General features: G+C 39.7%; 1 protein-coding gene across 2 annotated transcripts in view; it reads left to right on the plus strand.

Annotated features, from left to right (window-relative positions):
• ncapg2 (non-SMC condensin II complex, subunit G2) overlaps window positions 1–23,764 on the plus strand; it is a 99,974-nt gene that overhangs the window by 72,594 nt on the left and 3,616 nt on the right. For both annotated transcript variants that reach the window (XM_072576201.1, XM_072576202.1), the window contains exons 20-26: window positions 2,087–2,203; window positions 4,956–5,102; window positions 10,318–10,417; window positions 12,259–12,449; window positions 17,862–18,005; window positions 19,426–19,529; window positions 21,123–21,223. In XM_072576201.1, coding sequence (XP_072432302.1) covers window positions 2,087–2,203; window positions 4,956–5,102; window positions 10,318–10,417; window positions 12,259–12,449; window positions 17,862–18,005; window positions 19,426–19,529; window positions 21,123–21,223 — 904 coding nt within the window. The remainder of the gene's footprint in view (window positions 1–2,086; window positions 2,204–4,955; window positions 5,103–10,317; window positions 10,418–12,258; window positions 12,450–17,861; window positions 18,006–19,425; window positions 19,530–21,122; window positions 21,224–23,764) is intronic.

Here is a 23,764-nt window from a genome sequence, read left to right on the forward strand (position 1 = left end):
ACTGTGTCAAAACACCTGAATGTTAAAAGCATCATGGATGGTCAGAACCATTGTGGATGTGGTGCTGTTCTTTATGGAAGTAATGAGCCATAAGATGGTGAGAATTTTACTTTTAGATTACTTACAGTGTGGAAACAGGCCCTTCGGCCCAACAAGTCCACACCGCCCCGCCGAAGCACAACCCACCTATACCCCTACATCTACCCCTTACCTAACACTACGGGCAATTTAGCATAGCCAATTCCCCTGACCTGCACATCTTTGGACTGTGGGAGGAAACCGGAGCACCCGGAGGAAACCCACGCAGACACAGGGAGAACGTGCAAACTCCACACAGTCAGTCGCCTGAGGCGGGAATTGAACCCCGGTCTCTGGCGCTGTGAGGCAGCAGTGCTAACCACTGTGCCACTGTGCCGCCCAGGATTGTAACAACCCAATTCCTCTGTGCAGGAAGCACACACAATGGGGTCGCTGACAAGATGGAAAACAGCAGCTCCCCTTCCTTCTCCTTGAAGACCTTCAGGAGCTGTTCGCACTGCTTCACGCTTCTGAAGGTCACATCAAAGTAGCCTGCCCCAGGGAAATCCTGCAGGCAGTACACAGCCACAGCAGCAAACCCACAGCATCCCAACAGTACCTTCTTCTTTGAGACATTGAGGACTGAGCCAGAGGGATGAGCAAATATTAACATGAGAGTTGTGCAGGTCAGTCTAGAATAGAATAAGAGTAGTAGAGTTTTGGATGGAGCTTAGGTAAAAACAATGACTGCAGATGCTGGTAACCAGATTCTGGATTAGAGTGGTGCCGGAAAAGCACAGCAGTTCAGGCAGCATCCGAGGAACAGGAAAATCGACGTTTCGGGAAAAAGCCCTTCATCAGGAATACAGGCAGAGTGCCTGAAGGGTGGAGAGATCTTTCCTGCTCCTCGGATGCTGCCTGAACTGCTGTGCTTTTCTGACACCACTCTAATCCAGAATTTTGGATGGAGCTTAGAGCAAAGATGATTGGGCATGTAGGAGAATGTCTAAATGTGTGTAGATTTTTTAAAAAATTGATGAGGTTTGAGTAACAGATGGGCTGAGGTAGGAGCACAGCTACAACAGGGATATTATGCAGATGGATTTTTTTTTAATGATGAATTGAACATAAGATTAGAAGCTCAGTTTGGAATTGAATAAATGACAAGATTGCGAACAGTCCTAATGCACTCCAGCCCAACAGTCTGAATGAGGTGTGAAATCTGTAGCACAGAGCAGAACGTGTGGTCATGACTTAAGGCAATGATTTCTAGAATCTTAATGCTCAACTGTAGGAGTTTTGGGCTCATCGACAACTAGACATTGGACAAGCAAACTGACTACAATGTTAGTTGTGGATAGGCCATTGATTGATAAATCCATTTTGTTAATGTTTATGTGAAATCTGATCCTGTGTCTGCAGATGATGTCACAGGGTTGCAGTTGAGTAGAGTATGGACATCACAGGTACTTCATTTCAGAACTTTGGAAGTAATGATGCTGGAATAGGAGGAGAAGATACAGATGCTCTTGCTATGATCAGATAGGGGAATCTAATGAGAAAATGTCACTGCATAGAACAATGAATGTAATGCATGTAAGAGGCTAGTGACGGCAGGGAAGATAAAGAGAGACAATGGATCATTGTCACAGGAGTTGTCATTTATGTCTTTCATTATGACTGCTTTAGTGCTGTGGAGAGGCAGACATTGGCAGAATTAAAATTCAAGGAAAGATAGGCAGAATATTAATGAGAATGGTGCCATAAATTGGATGAACTCTACAAAGGTGCTATCACATCTAAATGCAGATTTCTTTAGTTGCTGACATGCATGTCATCCAGAATAAAGCACAGCAGATTTTTCACTGGAACTGATCTGAGTAATGACAATGCTGTATAACTATCAGATTTGTTTCTTAATACTAATATGTATAAGTTCAATTTACAAATTATTTATTAAAACAATGTGATTATAATAAATTTATTTACGTTCTCAGTTGTATCTTTTAAGTAGAAATTGCTTAGTTGTTTAATTCTTCAGTGTAATCTGAGTTGATTTGTGTTCTAGGAACTCTTAACTTCCTTCTTGAACACTTCTGAACTGATGCTTCATGATATAGACGTGAATACAGCTCTGAAGGCTTTCAGCTTATATTGTCGACTGACTATTCATTTTCAGAACAAGGTACATAAGTGGTAATATTTAAATTAAAATTAAGTTTGAAGTAACAGACATTGAATGCTGGAGAAGCCCAGCAGGTGTGCAGCACCTGCAGAGAACAAAACTGAGTTGAGTTGAGTCAGGTGTGACTTCTTCAGAACAATACGGCTCTGAGAACCTCATACGGGATTATATACAAAACTCTGTTTCTCTCTCCACAGATGCTGCCAGTCCTCCTGAGCTTCTCCAGCAATTGTTTGTTTCAGATTTCCAGCATCTGCAATATTTTGCTTTTATTAATTTAGAAGTAAATCATTTGTATCAAATTCTGAAAGATGTTCAGTGTGTGACACCACTACTGAATTCCTCAGAAGTCACATATATACTGAAATAATCTTTTTATTTGCAGGCATCATTCTCTATTTTGATGGCAAATGTGCTAGGAATTGATCAGGTTTTTAGTAAAGATTTTCATAAACTCTTTTGGTGAATCACTGAAAGTTGCATTTTTATTTTTATTTTACTTTTAAATGTTCACTTTCAGCGTATAGCATTCAGAGGAAAACACTTTGTCATCAAATTTTGAATTTCTATAAATCTGGTGGTCCTATGATTAAGGCTAGTATGGCTCCTCAGAAATGCAAGGCAGGCCACTACGGAACTCTGCATATCTCTCTTCTCAAAATGAAATCTGTTCTTGGCTTCCAGACCAAAGATAAGACATTTCCATCAAATATCATGTTCCGTAATTGAGATTTTGGAATCATGCCATTTGGACTTCATTCTCAACTTCAGGAGTTTTTTTAAAAGACCCATCTGTTGCTGATTGATGGTCTCTTGTATTGAGCTGCTTTGTGAATTTCCAGCCAATCTGTCGATGGCTTTCAACCTGATCAGTCGGAAACCCACAAAGCAGCTTCATGAGAGGCACTGTCAGTCAGTGACAGTTCTTTCTTTTCAATTTGCCCATCAGTGGGTGCTTGACAGCAACTCTTGGTCAGTTATTTCAGAATCAGACTTCACTGGCTGTAACTTGCTCACATCCATCTTTTACTCTTTGTTTCTTAGCTATGTAGCACACACAAGTGGCAGCCTTTAGCTGTAGAAATAATGTTCATGCAGTTCACAGTACAGGTTGTTCCAAGAGAAAGGAGAAGTTGTAATATCAAAGATCTAAACTTGCAAAGGAAAAATTAGTATAAGATTTCCAGCTGATGTTTATTTCACTTATAGCAATACTTGCACTTTTATATGTGAAGTGATTTTTGTGTCCTATCAGCTTCCACAAAATACACACTGCCAAAACCAAAAGGATTGATCTCTGGTTGTTTTGACCTCTGCAACAAATAGTTTGTTCTTACTGTTGGAGATTAAGCTAAGCTCATGTAGAAGTTAATCTTATCTTTTTCTTTAGCTATACTTGCCATCTTGAATTAATTCTGTAAGATATTAGTTTTACGTAGGTATTAAAAGTTGTTTTAATTACTTAGTTCTAGAAATGCAATTAAGAGCTTCATTTCTTTTTGTTAGTTTGCAGAAATCTAAATAGAATATTTGTTAACCTGGTTTTCACAGATGGGTAGTCAGTCATCATTTTGGTTTTACATTGAATCAATGGATTGAGCGACAATAACAAAAACAGAAAAAAGTCTTTCCGGGCCCTGAACAACATGGGCAATAGCGTGAAGCAGTCAGTGAGGCCTTCCTTGATAATGGGAACAATTTTCAATTTCAAACAGTACTAGACATGCAAGACAAGATTCTTGCTAGTTAATGATGAGAGATCTATTAATTGTGATTATTGCTGATTTCTTCCTAATCTTACCTGATTAATATGCAGGTTCTAATTCTACCACTTACCAGTTGGAAACTAGGAGGCACAGATTCCTAATGTGAAGGTCAGAGCGAATACCAAGCAGCTCCTGCTCACCATTTGCTTCTTTGGGACTTCATATGGTTATACAGCATGGAAACAGACCCTTTGGTCCAACCAGTCCATGCTAACCAAAATTCCAAACTTAAACTGGTCCCACCCGTCTGCTCCTGGCCCATATCGGTTCAAATCTTTCCTATTCGTGTACTTATCCAAATGTCTTTTAAATGTTGTAATTGTACCCACATGCACACTTCCTCAGGAAGTTCATTCATCTTGAGAGTGTGCCACTGTTGTCTGAGAAGTAGACTTTAGGGCATTGGATGCATGCACACCGTATCAGTGGATGCTGACGACCAGCATATTAGCCTCTGCACTATAATGGCACATCTCTAATCCATTTTCAGTACACATCTGTACTGTCATGTTGTATTTTGGGGCACACTGGCAACTATCATTACATTGCTGCTCCAAGAAGACTTTGCATAAAGGTATAAGCACCTAGCTCACAGATTGAACCAGGCTGTATCTTTGGTCTGCTCACTTGCTGTCTTAGCATTCACTCAATGCCTATTTGGATGCTGTCAGCGTCCCAGTATTATCTTTTAGCACTTTTCCTCCTGATCCAAACCTAACAGACACACAGCACTTTTGTTTTGATTTATCTTTTGGCACGTACAATCAGTTTCCAAAAAAAATCATCTGTTTCTGTGAAAGTTACATCCCATATGTTTGTGTTTATCCAATATTCTTTTGCATTTTCAAGAAAAGTATTTTGAGTTGTAATTTCAGCAGCTAATTAAAATGAATATCTTGTCTGTTTTTAAACATTTTTCTGTTAACACCCTTATAATAAACTACTTACTATTAAGCATTGCTTTGTTTTCTGCTTGTTATTTTCAGTTCTGTGCAGATGGTAGAACTTATCTTTTGGATCTCGAACGCAATGCAGGCTGGATAGATGCAGTTGTGTTGCAATTTCTGCACCTTCCAGGAAAGGAGATGGAGGTTTCAGAGCATCAGAGTGAGATTGCAAGACAAATAGTTGATGTAAGTAATGGGATTAAGTGTGTTCAAATGTTAATGTTCACCAGTTGTAATTATAAATGTGGTAACATCTATTTTTTTGTGATGCATTATTTTGGGAAGCTTGGAATGGTAGTTTGTGTTCTATCCCGTTTTCGTTAAGAATCCCTTCGGACGAGAGAAAAAGATGGTAACTTAAAAAGTATCTTGGTAGTGGTGGTTTTGGGGAATGAACTAAAGAGGTGTTGATGGTTTATGTGCTAGGACTATATTTTTGTGCTGCTATTCTGAACAGTTGGAAATGTGACCCTTTTGAAAGGGACTGATGTTCTCATTTCACATAATTACTAAAAAATGCAATGCTGGGAATTTTTTTCAAAACTTTTGGATTTGGTCTGGTAACATTGAGCATTTTTTTACCTTCAGTCTTAGTTTTTTTTTCTGTACTGACAGGGGAATAAAGATGCAGAAGTTACGTTGCAGTTATACTGGACCCTGGACAGACACCTCCCCAAAATATTGTGAATAGAACTCTTCTCTGTACCTTAAGCAGGATATTTGGCCTTGGAGAGAGTATGTTGTAGGTTTACAAGAATGATTACTGGATTTGAGGGCTTAGGTTATGAGGAGAGGTTACAGAAATTAGGGCTATTTTCTCTGGAATTTAAATGTTTAAGGGATCATCTGATCGAATCTTCACAATGTTAACAGGAAAAGACTGGGTAGATAAAAATAAACTATTTCCACTGGTTGGGTATTGTAGAACTCTGGGTATTATAGCCATAGTCATAGAGTCAGACAGCATTGAAACAGACCCTTAGGTCCAACCAGTCCATGCTGAACATAATCCCAAACTAAACTAGTCCCATCCATCTGCTCCTGGCCCATATCCCTGCAAACCTTTCCGATTCATGTATCCATTTAAATGTCTTTTATACATTGTAATTGTACCCATGTCCATCATTTCCTCAGGACTTTGATTTGCAAACCACCCAGTGTGTAACAAAAAATTTGGCTCTTGTCTTTTTAAAATCTTGCTCCTCTCATCTTAACAATGTATCCCCCAGTCTTGAAATACCCCATTCAGGGGAAAAGACAACTGCTATCAACTCTATTTTTACCCCTCAATATCTTAAACTTTTATAAGGTCACCTCTCAAGCTCCTACGCTCCATTGAAAAAAGTCCCAGCCTATCCAGCCACTCCGTATAACTCAAACCTTCCATTTCTGGCAACATCCTGGTAAATCTCTTCTGAACTTTCTCCAGCTTAATAAAATCTTTCCAATAACAGGGCCACCAGAGGCGGACACAGCCTGAGAATTACGACCAGACTGTTCGGGAGAGACTTTAGGGAGCACTTTAAGACAAAAAGGGAGGTAGATATTTGGAACACTTCCACAAATAGGGTGGTTGTTATGGGGGACTTTAACTTCCCAGATATTGATTGGGAAAGCTACAGCTCAAGTTCGTTAGATGGGTCGGTGTTTGCCCAATGTGTGCAGGAGGGTTTCCTGACACAATATGTAGACAGGCCAACAAGAGGTGAGGCCATACTGGATTTGGTTCTAGGTAATGAACCAGGCCAGGTGTTAGACTTGGGGGTAGGTGAGCACTTCGGGGACAGTGACCACAACTCGGTGACTTTTACTGTAGTGATGGAGAAGGATAAGTGTGCACTGCAGGGCAGGAGTTATAGCTGGGGGCAGGGAAATTATGATGCGGTGAGGCATGACTTAGGATGTGTGGATTGGAAAAATAGGCTTCAAGGGAAGGACACAAATGATATGTGGAGCTTGTTCAAGGAGCAGCTATTGGGTGTCCTTGATAAGTATGTACCAGTCAGGCAGGGAGGAAAGGGTCTTGTGAGGGAGCCGTGGTTTAATAAGGAATTGGAATCCCTTGTGAAAGGGAAGAGGGCGGCCTATGTAAAGATGAGGCGTGAAGGTTCAGTTGGGGCGATTGAGAGTTATAAGGTAGCCAGGAAGGATCTGAAGAGAGAGCTAAGAGCAGCGAGAAGGGGACATGAAAAGTCCTTGGTTGGTAGGATTAGGGAAAACCCTAAGGCTTTCTATAGGTATGTCAGGAATAAAAGGATGACTAGGGTAGGTATTGGTCCAGTCAAGGATAGTAGTGGGAAGTTGTGCTTGGAGGCAGAGGAGATTGGAGAGACACTAAATCAATACTTTTTGTCAGTATTCACTCAGGAACAGGACGTTGTTGCTGATGTGAATATTGAGTCACAAGTGATTAGAATGGATGGCTTTGAGGTATGTAGGGAAGAGGTCTGGGGAATACTGGAAAGGGTGAAAATAGATAAGTCCCCTGGGCCTGATGGCATTTATCCTAGGATCCTCTGGGAAGCTAGGGAGGAGATAGCGGAGCCATTGGCCTTGATTTTTATGTCGTTGTTGTCTACAGGAATAGTGCCAGAGGACTGGAGGATAGCGAATGTGGTTCCCTTGTTCAAGAAAGGGAGCAGGGACAGCCCTAGTAACTATAGGCCTAGTAACTAGAGTCTCCCTTCTGTTGTGGGCAAAGTCTTAGAGAGAATTGTAAGGGATAGGATTTATGAACATCTGGATAGGAATAATGTGATCAAGGATAGTCAGCCTGGTTTTGTGAAGGGCAGGTCGTGCCTCACAAACCTTATTGAGTTCTTTGAGAAGGTGACTAAGGAAGTGGACGAGGGTAAAGCAGTAGATGTGGTGTATATGGAGTTTAGCAAGGCGTTCGATAAGGTACCCCATGGTAGGCTACTGCAAAAATTACAGAGGTATGGCATTGAGGGTGCATTAGAGGTTTGGATTAGGAATTGGCTGGCTGGAAGGAGACAGCGGGTAGTAGTTGATGGTAAAGGTTCATCTTGGAGTGCAGTTATTAGCGGTGTTCCACAAGGATCTGTTTTGGGACCATTGCTGTTTGTCATTTTTATAAATGACCTGGAGGAGGGGCATGAAGGCTGGGTGAGCAAGTTTGCGGATGATACGAAAGTCGGTGGAGTGGTGGACAACGAAGAAGGATGTGGCAGGTTACAGCGGGATATAGATAAGTTGCAGAGCTGGGCAGAAAGGTGGCAAATGGAGTTCAGTGTAGCTAAGTGTGAAGTCATTCACTTTGGTAGGAGTAACAAGAAGATGGATTACTGGGCTAATGGTAGGCTACTTGGTAGGGTGGATGAGCAGAGGGATCTTGGTGTCCATGTACACAGATCTCTGAAAGTTGCCACCCAGGTAAATAGTGCTGTGAAGAAGGCATATGGTGTACTGGGCTTTATTGGTAGAGGAATTGAGTTTTGGAGTCCTGAGGTCATGTTGCAGTTGTATAAGACTCTGGTGCGGCCTTATCTGGAGTATTGTGTACAGTTTTGGTCGCCATACTATAGGAAGGATGTGGAGGCACTGGAACGGGTGCAGAGGAGGTTTACCAGGATGTTGCCTGGCATGGTAGGAAGATCGTATGAGGAGAGGCTGAGGCACTTGGGGCTGTTCTCATTGGAGAAAAGAAGGTTTAGGGGCGATTTGATAGAGGTGTACAAGATGATTAGGGGTTAAGATAGGGTTGACAGTGAGAACCTTTTTCCGCGTATGGAGTCAGCTGTTACTAGGGGACACAGCTTTAAATTAAGGGGAGGTTGGTATAGGACAGATGTTAGGGGTAGATTCTTTACTCAGCAGGTTGTGAGTTTACGGAATGCCCTGCCAGTATCAGTGGTGGACTCTCCCTCTTTATGGTCATTCAAGCGGGCATTGGATAAGCATATGGAGGTTATTGGGCTAGTGTAGGTTAGGTAGGCTTCGGTCGGCACAACATCGAGGGCCGAAGGGCCTGTAATGCGCTGTATTTTTCTATGTTCTATAAACAACAGTGAATGCTAGATTGATTGTTAAAGTCCTATCAATCTCAGATTTAAAATTATTAATCAGAGGTACGAAGGGTCAAAGGATTTAGGACAAGATAGCTATGAGCTAACTGAATGGCAGAACAGGCTCGAGTCGCTGAATGGCCTAACCCCGTTCCGATGTATTAATGAAGGGGTGGCTCAGTGGTTAGCACTGCTGCTTCATAGCGCCAGGGACCAGATTGGATTCCAGCTTCTGGTGACTGTCTGGGTGGTATTTGCATATTCTCCTGTGTTTGCGTGTGTCTCCTCTGGATGCTCAAGTATCCTCCCACAAACGAAAGATGTGCAGGTTAGTGGATTTGCTATGCTAAATTGCCCATAATATCCAGGGATGTGCAAGCTAATTAGCCATGAGAAATGTAGGGTTACAAGGATAGGGTAGATGTGGATGGGATGCTCTTTGGAGGGTTGGTGTGGACTCGATGGGATGAATGGCTTGATTCCACACTGTAGGGATTCAATCCTATCTAGGTTTCAGAATTGGTGTAAGTTGCTGAAAATATTTTATTAAGCACTTAGGCAGATGATTTCTCCCCTTCATTTCAAATTTAAAAGTGTGTTGTATCTTAGAAGCTAATATTCCCTTTGGTCCTTTCAAAAGAATGAGCTATCAATATCAACACCTTGCTTTAGATTCTCCTGGCACTTTTGGTTGTTTGTTGTCGATACGACCACAAGGTGGAGACAGTGCTGTAATGCATAAGGTTGGAATGTTAACTGAAACTTGCATACAGCAGCAAAACAACATTTGTCAAACATCTTGCCTCATCTTCTGTTTAATCCGTACCTTCTATTTATTTTAAATAATCCAATTAATGGGAATAACTGGTCATTCTTGACAAAATTCATAAAGAAAAGTCTGTTCTGTATCCTTGCAGTACCTGTTTACTATTAACAAGGGTGGCCTTCAAGGATAAAAATGCTGGCATCTGAACTGCAGCTCCATCAAATTTCAGAACAAGAAACAATATATGTTTGACCATATATTAACTTCCTACAGTATGCATCTTAAGCTTTAGCTACAGTCTGACATTCAAAATGCCTGTCAAGTATCCTTTCTTCTTCCAATCTTCATTGCAAATGCATGCAAATGCACCTGTGAATGTGCAGAAAGATTTCAGCACATTAAGTGTTTCTTGTACTGGGAACATGTTGTTCTCTTGCATTTTTTAGACTTTGGAATTTTAGATCTTGATCCTTTCACTCAGATATCTTAAGAAAAACTTAGGTACCTTAATTTAAGCTTGCTGCCTAACAGATCTTAAGGTGTGAATTTTCTTATTTCTTGGTATTTGTAAATTCCAGTATAAACTTAAGGTTTCGTTTTCTTTGTATAGGTATATCTCACAGTTTGTAAGGATATTGTTATGGTTGGTGCATCTGATATGGAATTCCAAGCTCAGGTACTTGGCTTTGGCCTTGCTGTAATGCAGTCAGGTAATCTGCTTATCATATATTGTGTCTTGTGTCATTTGTGCAATTTCCTTTTGTCACACTTGCGTCATTAATTGGTTGATCTTCATGTGAGTGAGTTACAAGTGGATTAATGGAGAGAATTTGGAATTCTCGACCCGCTCCATTGAAATTACCTATGCATTCTGTCAACATGCACTGTATAAAGTCTAATACTGATCAGCTCTTTCTTTCCTTGTATTATAATTGTGTTTGTAGATATGAAAATGGAAGATTCCCTTGGAATTAGCTAGCTTTGTTCTTTGTTGTTTAATGGGTATCACTAATAAAGTCAGCAATGATTGCCCATCTTTCATTTTGCTTGAACTTAGTTTCTTGCTAGCCAATTCCAGAGGCCTGTTCAGAATCAATTGTATTGCTGTGGGTCTGGAGTCATATGCAGACCAGACCAGACCAGGTGATGAACCAAATGTTATTTTTACATGACAAACTATTAGTTTTATTATTACCAACACTAGTTTATCATTCCACATTTTATTAACTCAAATTTCACCAGCTATCATAGTGGGATTTGAAACTTGGTCCCCAGAATGGTACTAGTCCAGTTTGGTATTATCACTATGCTACTATCACCTCATCAGAAAATATATTACTAATTGCATTTGTGGAGCTTGTTACTTTTGTGATGTGAGGAAAAAGCATTTGTGATACCATCCCTTTGAAAATTCACACTTCCATCTCCGATGATCTTCCTGGCTCTGTTTACTGGTTTATTTTTCTGACTAAAACTATAGAAGTGAAATTGGCCTTAGATGGTGATAGGAGTGAATCGGCTGCCTGTATTATTCTGTACAATTTATTTTCTATTCAAATCACAAAAGGGGGCTGAGGTGTAAAAGTAAGCAAGTCTTCCTACAATTGTTCAAGATTTTGTTGAGATCACATCAGCAGGACTGTGGGGTCTTTGCCCAAGTCCTCAAGGAGGATATATTCCTCTTTTAAAGAGGACGGTGTACTGGATTTGATTACTAAGATGAGGAGGTTACCTTTGAGGAGTGATTCAGTAGAATGGACCAATATTCTCTGGAGTTGAGAAGAATGAGAGGTGATCTCTTTGAAAGATACAAGATTCTAAGTGGCTGTTTCTCATAGCTGGAGAGAAAGTAAGGTTAATAGGAAAAGGAGCAGCCACTTTGGACTAACATAAGAAATTTATTTCATTGAGGGATGCAACTTTTTGGTTTTCTCTAATCTCAAAAAAAGGATGCTTAACTGTCATGTAGATTTGAGGCTGATATCCATACATTTTTGACATCAAAGAACATCCAGAGAAATGAGGATGAAGTGGAAAATAAAGTTCAAATCAAGATTCAGCTTTGAACTCATTAAGCGATGGAGTAGCCTCTAGCTATATGACCTATTCCTGTTCTTATTTCCTGTATCCCTGAGTGGTTAATGGGGTCTAAAGGAAACATATATGACACTTTTAAATATTTAGCATTACATTATGTTTTTATTATTCAATCTGTGTTTAAAGTTTCTGATCTTGGATTGTGATATCTTAAGTGACAGGATTTTCTATATTCTACTTTGAATGCATACTATTCAATTTTCTCATGAATAATTTTAAAAATTAGTGTTCCTTTAAGGTCAAAACTGACCATATAATTGGCCAACGTATTGTGCTCTTATTGTACTTAACTTATTTAGTTGCTTTACATAATGATTATGGGGATTTTTGTGTATTAATATCCACACCACTTCCTCTAGCTGACCATAGCTTGAGATACTTTGCTGCATCACAGTTCTATTATAAAATCTGGTTTGAATAATTTGGCTTTTCTTACTTTCTGTTCATCATTCAGAGAAAGGAGTCTTCAGTTTACCATTACTGATATCCATTCTGAAAGAAATTGCAGTGAACTGCCTATCTCAGAACATCTACACCAGTAGTGAGAAAGCTAATAAAATACTTGACATTATCCAGAAAGTATTTCACAAAATTTTGGAAATTCTGGCTCGCTATTCCAGGAAAAGCCAGGAAGAAACCCTGCAGGTACAACTTCAATCTGTTTGTTTATATAATCTGTTAAAATTGAATGTAAGTCTTCAGTACTTAGTTTAACTATAATGGTGGTCAAAATAAAAAAAATTCGTAAATGTCTCGAGTGAACTAAATTTCAAGTCTGAGAAAAATTGCAGCAAGATAAAATCTGGCTATTTTTATAAAGTATGCTATGGTTTACCCATTGTAAAGCCCACTCTCATTTATCCTCACAAACCTACTCATTGTAAATGCATGTTTCTGAGAGTAAAGTTGGGAGTGACTTGTTCAGTTGGATACACCTTTCAGCTGATCTTCCTTCTGAAAGGAGGTCAGAAATTAGGAGGCATGCTGATGGTTGCGATTTTCCATATTGCAAGTGCTTGGATACTGAAACTATCCGTGCCTGTATGCAGCAAGATGTAGACAGCATTCAGGCTGCCCAGTTGATGCTCATTAGCTCTACTCTGAATCTGCAATAAGGTGATAGAAGGTGTCATCAAAGGTGCTATAAGCAACTCCTATTCAACAATAAACTGTTCACTGCTGCTCAAATGGGTTCTGGCAGGGTTACTCTGCTCTACTCTTGAGTGCGACCTTGGTACATCCATGGAAAAAGAGCTAAATTCCAGAGTAAGGTGACAGTAACTGCCCATGTCATCCAGGCACATTTGATCAAGCGGCATCAAGAAGCCCAAGCCAAATTTAAGTCAAGGAAATAGGAGTAAAGTTCTTTGTTTGTGCCAGATAAGACTCCAACCAAACTTAATGGTGTTTTTTTGGATGTCATTTATCTCAGTCCCCGACGTTGTTATAGGGGTATCTATGGGAGCACTCTGCACCCAACCATCTTCAGTTGCTTCATCTGTTTCACTTACCAAAATAAGGTCAGAGATGAGGAGGCTTGCTGATAGTTTCAATATTTGGTGTTGCAAGTCTTTGGATACTGAAACTGACCATGACCGTACGCAGCAAGAAATAGGCGCCATTCTGGCTGGGCTCATAAGTGGCAAATGCGTTTATCTTGTAGAAGTGGCAGGCAATGTCACTTCCTTCTAGCCATCTCCTTTAACATTCAAACGCAGTACTATTCCTTACTTCACTATCCTTTGTACTTTGGTTAGTATAATTGACCAGTAACTGAACTGCAGCAGCCATACAAGTGGTGTGGCATTTAATACAGGTCAGCGGCTGATCATCTTTTTGCAACTAACTCCCCTCCTGATTCCTCATAGTTTGAGCACAACTCAAAGCCTGGCTGCAGTTTACAATACTGAGCGCATGGTGCTGGAAAATCACAGTAAGTCAGGCAGCATCCGAGGAGCAGGAGATTCGATGTTTTGGGCATAAGCCCTCCATCAGGAAACATCAATTCTCTTGCTCCTCAGATGCTGCCTGACCTCCTGTGCTTTTCAAGCACCACACTCTTGATTCTGATCTCCAGCATCTGCAGTCCCCACTCTCTCTTGCAATTTACAATGCGCAAGTTAGGAGTGTAGATAAGGGCAGTTCCAATAAACTTGCTAGCATCCAATATTAGTTGGCATCCCTTATCGCCTTTTATAAATATTCAATCCTTCCTCCATTAACATGCAGTGCAGCAGTGTGTAACATCAATACTTTGATAGCACTTCCTAAACTCAAGATCTTTACCATCTGGAAGGAACAAAAATAAACCTCCAAATTGCACACCATCCTGACGTTAAGCTTTATCAGTGTTTCTTCACTGTCATTGGGCCAAACTCATGCCATAGCAACTTTTTGGATGTAGTTAGAGTCATAGAGATGTACAGCATGGAAACAGATCCTTCGGTCCAACTCGTCAATGATAACCAGATACTCCAACCTCATCTAGTCTCATTTGCCAGCACTTGGCCCATATCCCTCTAAATCCTTCCTATTCATGTACCCATCCAGATGCCTTTTAAATGTTGCAATTGTACAACCTCCACTACTTCCTCTGCCAGCTTCCTCTGCCTCGTTATATCCTTCCTCTCTCACCCAATAAACGAAAGCATACCAAACGCCGCCTTCACTATCCTATCTACCAGCGACTCTACTTTCATGGAGCTCTGAACCTGCACTCCAAGGTCTCTTTGTTCAGCAACACTCTCTAGGACCTTACATTAAGTGTATAAATCCTGTTAAGATTTGCTTTCCCAAAATGCTGCACCTTGCATTTATCTGAATTAAACTCCATCTGCCACTTCTCAGCCCAATGGCCCATCTGATCAAGATCCCGTTGTAATCTGAGGTATCCTTCTTTGCTGTCCACTACACTTCCAATTTTGGTCTCATCTGCAAACTTACTAACTATACCTCCTATGTTCATATCCAAGTCATTTATATAAATGACGACAAATAATGGACCCAGCACCGATCCTTGTGGCACCCCAGTGGTCATAAGCCTCCAGTCTGAAAAACAACCCTCCGCCACCACCCTCTGTCTTCTACTTTTGAGCCAGTTCTGTATCCAAATGGCTAGATCTCCCTGTATTCAATGAGATTGATACTTGCTAACCAATCTCCCATGGGGAATCTTGTCAAATGTCTTACTGAAGTCCATATAGATCATGGCCACTACTCTGCCCTCATCAATCCTCTTTGTTACTTTTTCAAACAACTCAATCAAGTTTGTCAGACATGATTTCCCACACACAAAGCCATGTTGACTATTCCTAATCAGTCATTGCCTTTCTGACATTATACTTCTTTCTTTTTCTTAATCAAACCCTCAATTTCTCCACTCATCCAGCATTCCCTACACCAACCAGCCTTTCCTTTCACCCTAACTGGAATATACTGGTCTCTGGACTCTTGTTATCTCATTTCTGATGGCTTCCTGTTTTTAAGCTGTCCCTTTACCAGTGACCATCTGCACTCAATCAGCTTTTGAAAGTTCTTGCCTCATACTGTCAAAATTAGCCTTCTTCCAATTTATAGCTTCAACTGTTAGATCTAGTCTATCCTTTTCCATCACTATTTTAAAACTAATAGAATTATGGTTGTTGGCCCCACTGACACCTCAGTCACCTGCCCTGCTTTATTTCCCAAGAGTAGGTCAAGTTTTGCACCTTCTCGAGTCGGTACATCCACATACTGACTCAAAAAATGTTCTTGTACACACTTAACAAATTCCTCTCCATCAAAACCCTTAACACTATGGCAGTCCCAGTCTATAGCAGGGAATTTTAATTTTCCACACATATTCTTAAAGATAACTGAAATCTCCTTACAAATTTGTTTATCAATTTCCTGCTGGCTGTTAGGGGGTCTATAATACAATCTCAATAAGATGATCATCCCTTTCTTATTTATCAGTTCTACCCAAATAACTTCCCTGGATGTATTTCCGGGAATATTCTTCCTAAGTACAGCTGTAATTCTATCACTTATCAAAAACGCCACTTGCCCTCCTCTCTTGCTTCCCTTTCTATCCTTTCTCTTGCTTCCCTTTCTATCCTTTCTATTGCATTTGTATCCTGGAACATTAAGCTGCCAGTCCTGCCCATCCCTGAGCCACGTTTCTGTAATTGCTATGATATCCCAGTCTCATGTTCCTTACCATGCCCTGCGTTCATCTGCCTTCCCTGTTAGTCTTCTTGCATTGAAATAAATGCAGTTTAATTTACCAGTCCTACCTTGTTCTCTGCTATGTTTTCTACTATTTGACTCGCTTGTTTTCTCAACTGTACTAGTCTCAGATTGATATCTTTCCTCAGTATCTCCCTGGGACTCTTACCCCCACCCACCCCCCCACTTCCCCAACAGTTTAAATTCTCCTGGGCAGTTCTGGCACATTTCCCTGCCAATATATTAGTCCCCTTCCAATTCAGGTGCAATCCATCCTTCTTGTACAGGTCACGTCTACTCCAGAAAAGATTCCAATGATCCAAAAATGTGAATCCTTCTCCCATGCACTAGCCCTTCAGTTATGAATTCATCTGCTCTATCCTCCTATTCCTACGCTCACTAGCTCGCAGCACTGAGAATAATCTCGACATTACTACTCTTGAGGACCTGAGTTTTAAATTCCTGCCTAACTTTCTATATTCTCCCTTCAGAATCTCATCCTATGTCATTGGTGCCAATATGTGCAAAGACCTCCTGCTGGTCTCTCTCCACTGCGAGAACATTCTGCACCCTCCCAATACACCATTCTGATTTTTTGCTGCTGGCCGCAGAAATGTCTGTCTGTGTCCCCGACTCGAGAGTCCCCTAACACAATCGATCGTTTGGAACCCGATGTACCCCTCATTACATTAGAGCCAATAGATACCAGAAACTTGGCTGTTTGTGCTACATTCCCCTGTAAGTCCATCACCCCCTATGTTTTCCAAAACAGCGTATGTGTTTGAAATGGGAATAGCCACAGAAGAGTTCTGTGGACCCGCCTATCTCTCTTATCTTTCTTGGAGTTAAGCCATCTGCCTGACTCTGTCTGTCAGGATTCGCAATCAACAATATTTATTGCAGATATAATCCTCAGTAACCCTTAAACTCTTCCAAAACTCCCACATCCGACAAGTAGAGCATATCTACTAAAGGCCATTTTGCTCCTTCCAATCTACAGACCATGTAAATAGCACTGTCTTATTGCTCTACAAAACACTGTTCCAAGCTAACTTAATACTTCTGACTTGTATTTTTAAAATTCCGTCAGAGACAGATCCCAATACAAACATATAATCAGGAAAGAACTCACTTTACTCACTAATGTAGATTTACAACAAGGTTATACTTAAAACTCTTTACTTATGTGTTTCTGTGCTGCGACCTCTCCCAAACAAGTTCCTCCAAGATCAGTTGTGAATTTTGCTGTTTAGGTTTTCCTAGATACACTCTGTTGTCCAGCGATGCCTGAATTCAAACAATAAAGGCCTTAACTGCACAGATTCACTGCTTTGCCAGTAGTGTGGGTTTCTTCTCTTTCTACCTTGCAAACCATTTGCCTGCTGCCTTTGTCTGTCTCCCTTTTAAAAGTGCTATTGTTTTGACTTTTTTTCTCTCCAAAATACCAAAACAATTGCAACAGTGTATAAAACCGTAATTCCTGCTCCTGGAATTCGAGAAAATCGCCTCCAATATCTAAATACCTGAAAAACGGAGCAGCCTTTTACAGCTAGAAATTTTTCCTGTCCTCTATCTTGGATTACTCAGAATCCTGACACTGCCAAGATCCAACAAAGTGGTTCATCGTCATCTACCTTGAGTATTTATACATGAGCAATGAATTTGACCTTGCCAGGAGCACTTGCATTCCATGAGTGAATGAAATAAGCATTCTGAACTGTGGAATTATTCCTAGGTCAATTACATTGCTTTAACAAATTTAATTTTGTTCTGTAACTTGTAAGTTATGTATTTCAAGGAATTTCGCTATCTACTGATATGACAGAAAAGGGCATTTTTATTTTTTTCAAGATTCTTGAGTCTATTCAGTCTGTTCTTGGAGAATTCATCAGTGCTGTTCACACCTGGCATGGAACCCATGACGCAGTTCACCAAGAGATACTTTCGACACTTCTGGCTGCAATGCTGGCTGAAACCATTCATTCTTTAAAAAAGGTGAGCTTGAAAAGTATGGCTCAGTGTACTATTATATTGCTTATCTACCATGTTTTAGCAAAGTTGGGTTATTGTACTGTACTTGGCCTGTTTCTTTGAGCTATAGGATGTCTTATTATGCATCAGACAAGTAAGTACAACAGAGAGGGGGCTATTTGGCTGATGTAGTTCATTTCTTCAATTCATGATGAGGTCATGCCTAATCTTCCTGATTTGAGTTGAGCTGTCGAGCAATGTAGGCTGAATAAAATGTAAGTGTTGCAAATGATGCTAGTGGTTATCTGGTGGCTGATATTTAGAAGTAAATGTACATTAATTGAGTTGCTGCATTCCCTGTGAAGTATAAAGTAGTCTCTTCAATTGATGCTCTGCAAAAACAATTATATTTATTGCTCTTCCACAGTTAAGTGATTTCCATCTGTACAAAAGCATTTTCCTGGAAATTACAGGCATTCTGAATGTCACTATAACATTGAAAATCATTGGAGATGGGTCTTGCATATTGAATTGTGAACTGTTTTTTGTCGGTACGTGTTCAGAAGCATCACGTGATTTGGAGCAAGTCCAATATACTCCGATCTCCTGTTCAGGTTTTCTGGCATCTGCATATAACATACTGTTTGTATGTAATAGCTATGTGCATTCACATCTGATTTCCTGTCCTTATTTCATATGACTTCAGTGATTATCTAACAAGGCTTACTATAATTTGGGAAGGGCAGTGGTCAGTTGTAACACATTTTTCTGCACTACAAACTGAAGAGCTGAGAGTTGATAACTAAGGCACTAATTGAATTGTTTCAACATGCTAACTGGTTAGCATACTCTAACTATTGTGCAGTGAATATTACCTAGATTTTTTTTATATGTAATAGATGTAATGAATGTTGAATTGCTGCAAGTTATAATTCTTAAACTGGCCATTTGATTTAGGTCATTTTTGTGATTATCAGTTAAAGGACCGTTTGTGCTCATTTCATAATTATTAAAACTGTTATGTACTGATTAGTGTTTTCTGTACAAATTACTATCCAGTTTACATGATGAACTCTATAGAGTATGCTACTTAAAGATACAATCTGGAATAAAATGAATTTCAGCACTTGTGTAATAAAATGTTCAAATTGGGATCTTTTGACAATACATTATTTTATTTGACTAGTGAGTTCAGCAATAGTTACTGGAACCAAGCTTCCAAAATATTTTTAAATACAGTACAATAAAAAAAACTGTCATCTCTTGAATGAGTGGAGAAGCCTCAATATTTTAAACACAGATGTTTGTTATTTTCTAAATTACACAAGTTGATTAAAAGAAAATATTTTGGAAGCTTGGTTGTTGGAATTTCCGAAGTCATGATTTATACTCTTCATAAATTTATTCTTTTATCTAATTCCTCAATGTGTATTTTCAATTTTAGAAATCTGATCCAGAAGATGTCGTTCCACCTGAAACCACTGATGACCTGCCACTACTTTCAAGCTACTTTCTGGCCATTGTGTTAAAATATCCTGGTGTGATGAAGTAAGATTAAATTAAGTAACTGATGGCTAATTAGCAATTAGTAACAAGTAAGAGTGGTGTTTTTATTTCATTTCTAGGAAACATTATTATGTTATTTATGAGACAAGATTATGTTATTTCTTCAAAATTGAAAGAATAGAAACCTATCTATATATTCTTGACTCTTTCTTTCATTGGGTGTAAACCAAAGATTGCACTTTGCCACAAAATCGTTGAGACAGTATTTTTTATTAACCACTGCTGAGTGTATTGTATATGTTTGTTTTAAATTGTTATAGTATATTGAATATAAGCAGTACCTCAATTCAAATAGTGTTAAGATTGAGCCACAATGTAGCTCAAAGAGCAATTTACTTTTTATTTTATCATATATTTTGAGTTTCTATTAGGCTATAGTCACGCTTACTTAATAAATACCAGTAAAGGTTTCGATGTTGTATTGTGTTATTTGAGTCAAATTCAGTATTATCATCTTTAATTGCAATTTGCTGTGTCAACTAACAAATATATTTTAAGTACTGTTCATAGATGCATAGAGATGTACAGCATGGAAACAAACCCTCGGTCCAACCCCTCCATGCCAACCAGATATCCCAACCCAATCTAATCCCACCTGCCAGCACCCGGCCCATATCCCTCCAAACCCTTCCTATTCATATACCCATCCAAATGCCTTTTAAATGTTGCAATTGTACCAGCCTCCACCACTTCCTCTGGCAGCTCATTCCATACACTTAACACACTCTGTGTGAAAAAGTTGACCCGTAGGTCTCTTTCATATCTTTCCCCTCTCACCCTAAACATATGCACTCTAGTTCAGGACTCTCCCACCCCAGGGAAAAGACTTTGCCTATTTACCCTATCCATGCGCCTCATAATTTTGTAAACCTCTATAAGGTCACCCTTCAGCCTCCAACGCTCCAGGGAAAACAAGCCCAGCCCGTTCAGCCTCTCCCTATAGCTCAAATCCTCCAATCCTGGCAACATCCATGTAAATCTTTTCTGAACCCTTTCAAGTTTCACAACATCTTTCCAATAGGAAGGAGACCAGAATTGCACGCAATATTCCAATAGTGGCCTAACCAATGTCCTGTACAGCCGCAACATGACCTTCCAATTCTTGTACTCAATACTCTGACCAATAAAGGAAAGCATACCAAACACCTTCTTCACTATCCTATCTACCTGTGACTCCACTTTCAAGGAGCTATGAACCTGCACTCCAAGGTCTCTTTGTTCAGCAACACTCCTGAGGACCTTACTATTAACTGTATAAGTCCTGCTAGGATTTGCTTTCCCAAAATGCAGCACCTCACATTTATCTGAATTAAATTCCATCTGCCACTTCTCAGCCCATTGGCCCATCTGGTCATGATCCTGTTCTGTGGTTTCTTTGACCTGTTTCAAAGAAAACATGCTGATTACTACTTGAATGTGAAGAACCTGTTAAGCTCTAGTCAAATAGAGAATATATATATTTTTAAAATCTTTTCTGTTTTAAAATCAGATTATTCACTGCTTAAATAACTGAATCAGTATCAATTATTGTTCTACCAGAAAACGGCTGGTAATAATTATTGCCCATCTCTTTAGATCATTTTTAAATGAATTAATGGACTGCATAAATTCTGAAGCAATACAAGGAGTTGTGGGATTGGTGGCTGCTCTCTATATCCTGCTTGTACTTAGTAGAGGTAAGTTATACATCATAAGATTTATATGGACACAAGTTTCACTTATGTAGCATAATAGAATTGTAAACATATTTCAAGTAACTTGGGAATGATGACTGAAGTACTGTGATTGTAGATGAGCTGTGTCATCTGGTCCATTACGTTATTGAATGTTCTTACAATTTTCAAATGAACTTGGGCAGTTTTTCAAAAGATGCCAAACAACTGCCCTGATTCTTCTTCTATCAGTCTTTGTTTTTCAAAAAGCAATACATAGAATTACATATTTACAATTATATTTTGCCATTGACACACACTTGAAGCATTGTCACTGTTGTAATGTCAGAAAAGCATATGTTGTGGATATCTCCTATTTTTCTTGCTTTCAAAAGTGAAGGGATTGGTGCTGAAAACGATGAAAAAATGAAAATAATGCTAATAAATTCTCAGTCAGATAGCATGGAAGCGGATGCTTCAGCCTAACTCGTCCATGCCAACCAAGTTTCCCAAATTAAACTAGTCCCACTGGTCTCCGTTTGGCCCTTATCCCTCTCAGTCTTTCCTATTCACAACCTATCAAAATGTCTTTTAAATATTGTAACTGTACCACTTCTTCTGGCAGTTGATTCCACATCTGAACCACTCTCTGAAAATGTTGCCCTTCAAGTCTCTTTCAAATTTTTCTCTTCTCGCCATAAAAATATGCCCCCTAGTTTTGAACTCCCCCACCCTTGGGAAAAGACCTTTGCTGTTCATCTTCTCTATGCCTCTCATGATTTTGTAAACCTCTATAAAGTTACCCCTCAACCTCCTATGCTCCAATGAAAAATGTACCAGTTTGGAAACTAGTTTTTAATAGCTAGTTTTGGTAAAATGTGAAAAGCCGTCATCGTCATCGTCGTCGTCGTCGTCGTCGTCATCATCATCCTCATCATCATCCTCATCAAATGAACTCTCGCTCCTGCCACATTTAAGGTGCTCCAACTAGATGAACAAAACTGACCAAATCCCTCTGAAGTAAACTAAGTACAATAAAGATAAATGGTGCCTCACCTCACCCGTTCAATGTGCTGTCTATAAAGTTTCCAGATCAATTTTCTGAACCTTAGAATGTATTTTATTGGATAGGCAGGACTTCTACCATCAGAATCTTATAGTGGTCCAATAGTGGTCAATTAAGTGTCTGAAAGGCTGTTGGACATCCTCACACTTGTTGAAGGTTCTATGCTGCTTCTCAAACTACTAAGTAGGAACCTCACTGACCTAACAGTATTTTTGCTTTCAAATGTATGATTGGCCCCCCAGCTAAAACCAATCAGTTTAGAGCCTATTCTAGGAAGCTCACTTGACACTATGCTATCCTCTTGGGCTATCTGTATGGATTGCTAATGTGTATTGGCTGGTGACGAAATCTCAGATAAAGCAATAGTGTGCTTCATATGCAGTGCAAACATCTGGAAAAGGTCTGAGACATACTTTACTTTTATGAATGGATGGTTGAGATGAACATAGATACTTCTTCCACAGTGCAAAACTGCATATTTTAAAAACATAAGGAATTAATAATAGATACAGAAGTCAACCGGAGAGTGTCCACCACTCCCCTCCTCCTCCTGCAACACCCCCCCCGCCCCAGCCCCAATGCACGTGCATGCACACACACAACCTTTGAGCTTGCTCCTCCATTGTATATGATCTTGGGTGATCTGCCTCAATGCCACTCTCCATCCTCCTGTATAACATAATCCTGACATTAATGATATTTGAGAAGATTTGTAGCTCAGGTAATAAGTATGTAAGTTAGCTCGCTGGGCTGGAAGATTTGGTTTCAGACATTTCGTCACCATACTAGGTAACATCTCGCAGAAAAAGCAGTCCTAGTCAGAGGATCAAACAATTACAAAGATGCGAGTAAAAAAAACTTCCTTGCAGAATTTGAATCCACATTAAAAAATAACGTTTTTTCAAAGGAAATACAGCAGACCATAAAATAAGCTATTGCAAAAAAGGCCAAAAAAAGGAAGGAAACACACTAATGCTCAATATAATAAAGCCTTAGGAAGACTGAAAAAAGACAAAACGTTACAATAATTCCTGCAGACAAGGGACGCATGACCGTTATTTTAAACAAATCCGACTATCTTGAAAAGGCAAAGGCTCTGCTTGTAGGTATTAAAACTTACCAGCAGGTGGCAATGACCTGACCCCACAACCAATAAACAGAATCTCATCTTTTCTAACAGGACTTGTAAAATCAGGAGAATTAAACAGGACAGACTTCCAAAATATAAAACCAGATGGGTCCAACACACCACGCTTCTAATGGATTACCAAAAATACATAAACCTGGGGCCCCCCTCAGACCCATAGTCTCTCTACCTGGTACACCAACATACAGACTAGCCAAGGAACTCCACCAAAAACTAAAACACCTAATTGAAGATTCATGCCACTCCATTCACTTCACCCAAGGATTCCTAAGCACTATCAAAAACGTCAAGATAGAAGAGGACAAAATACAGGTCTCCTTTGACATTTTTATATCAATTAACATCGACTTGA

The sequence above is a fragment of the Chiloscyllium punctatum genome, chromosome 8 (genome assembly GCF_047496795.1).
Source record: "Chiloscyllium punctatum isolate Juve2018m chromosome 8, sChiPun1.3, whole genome shotgun sequence".
Classification (NCBI taxonomy): Eukaryota; Metazoa; Chordata; class Chondrichthyes; order Orectolobiformes; family Hemiscylliidae; genus Chiloscyllium; species Chiloscyllium punctatum.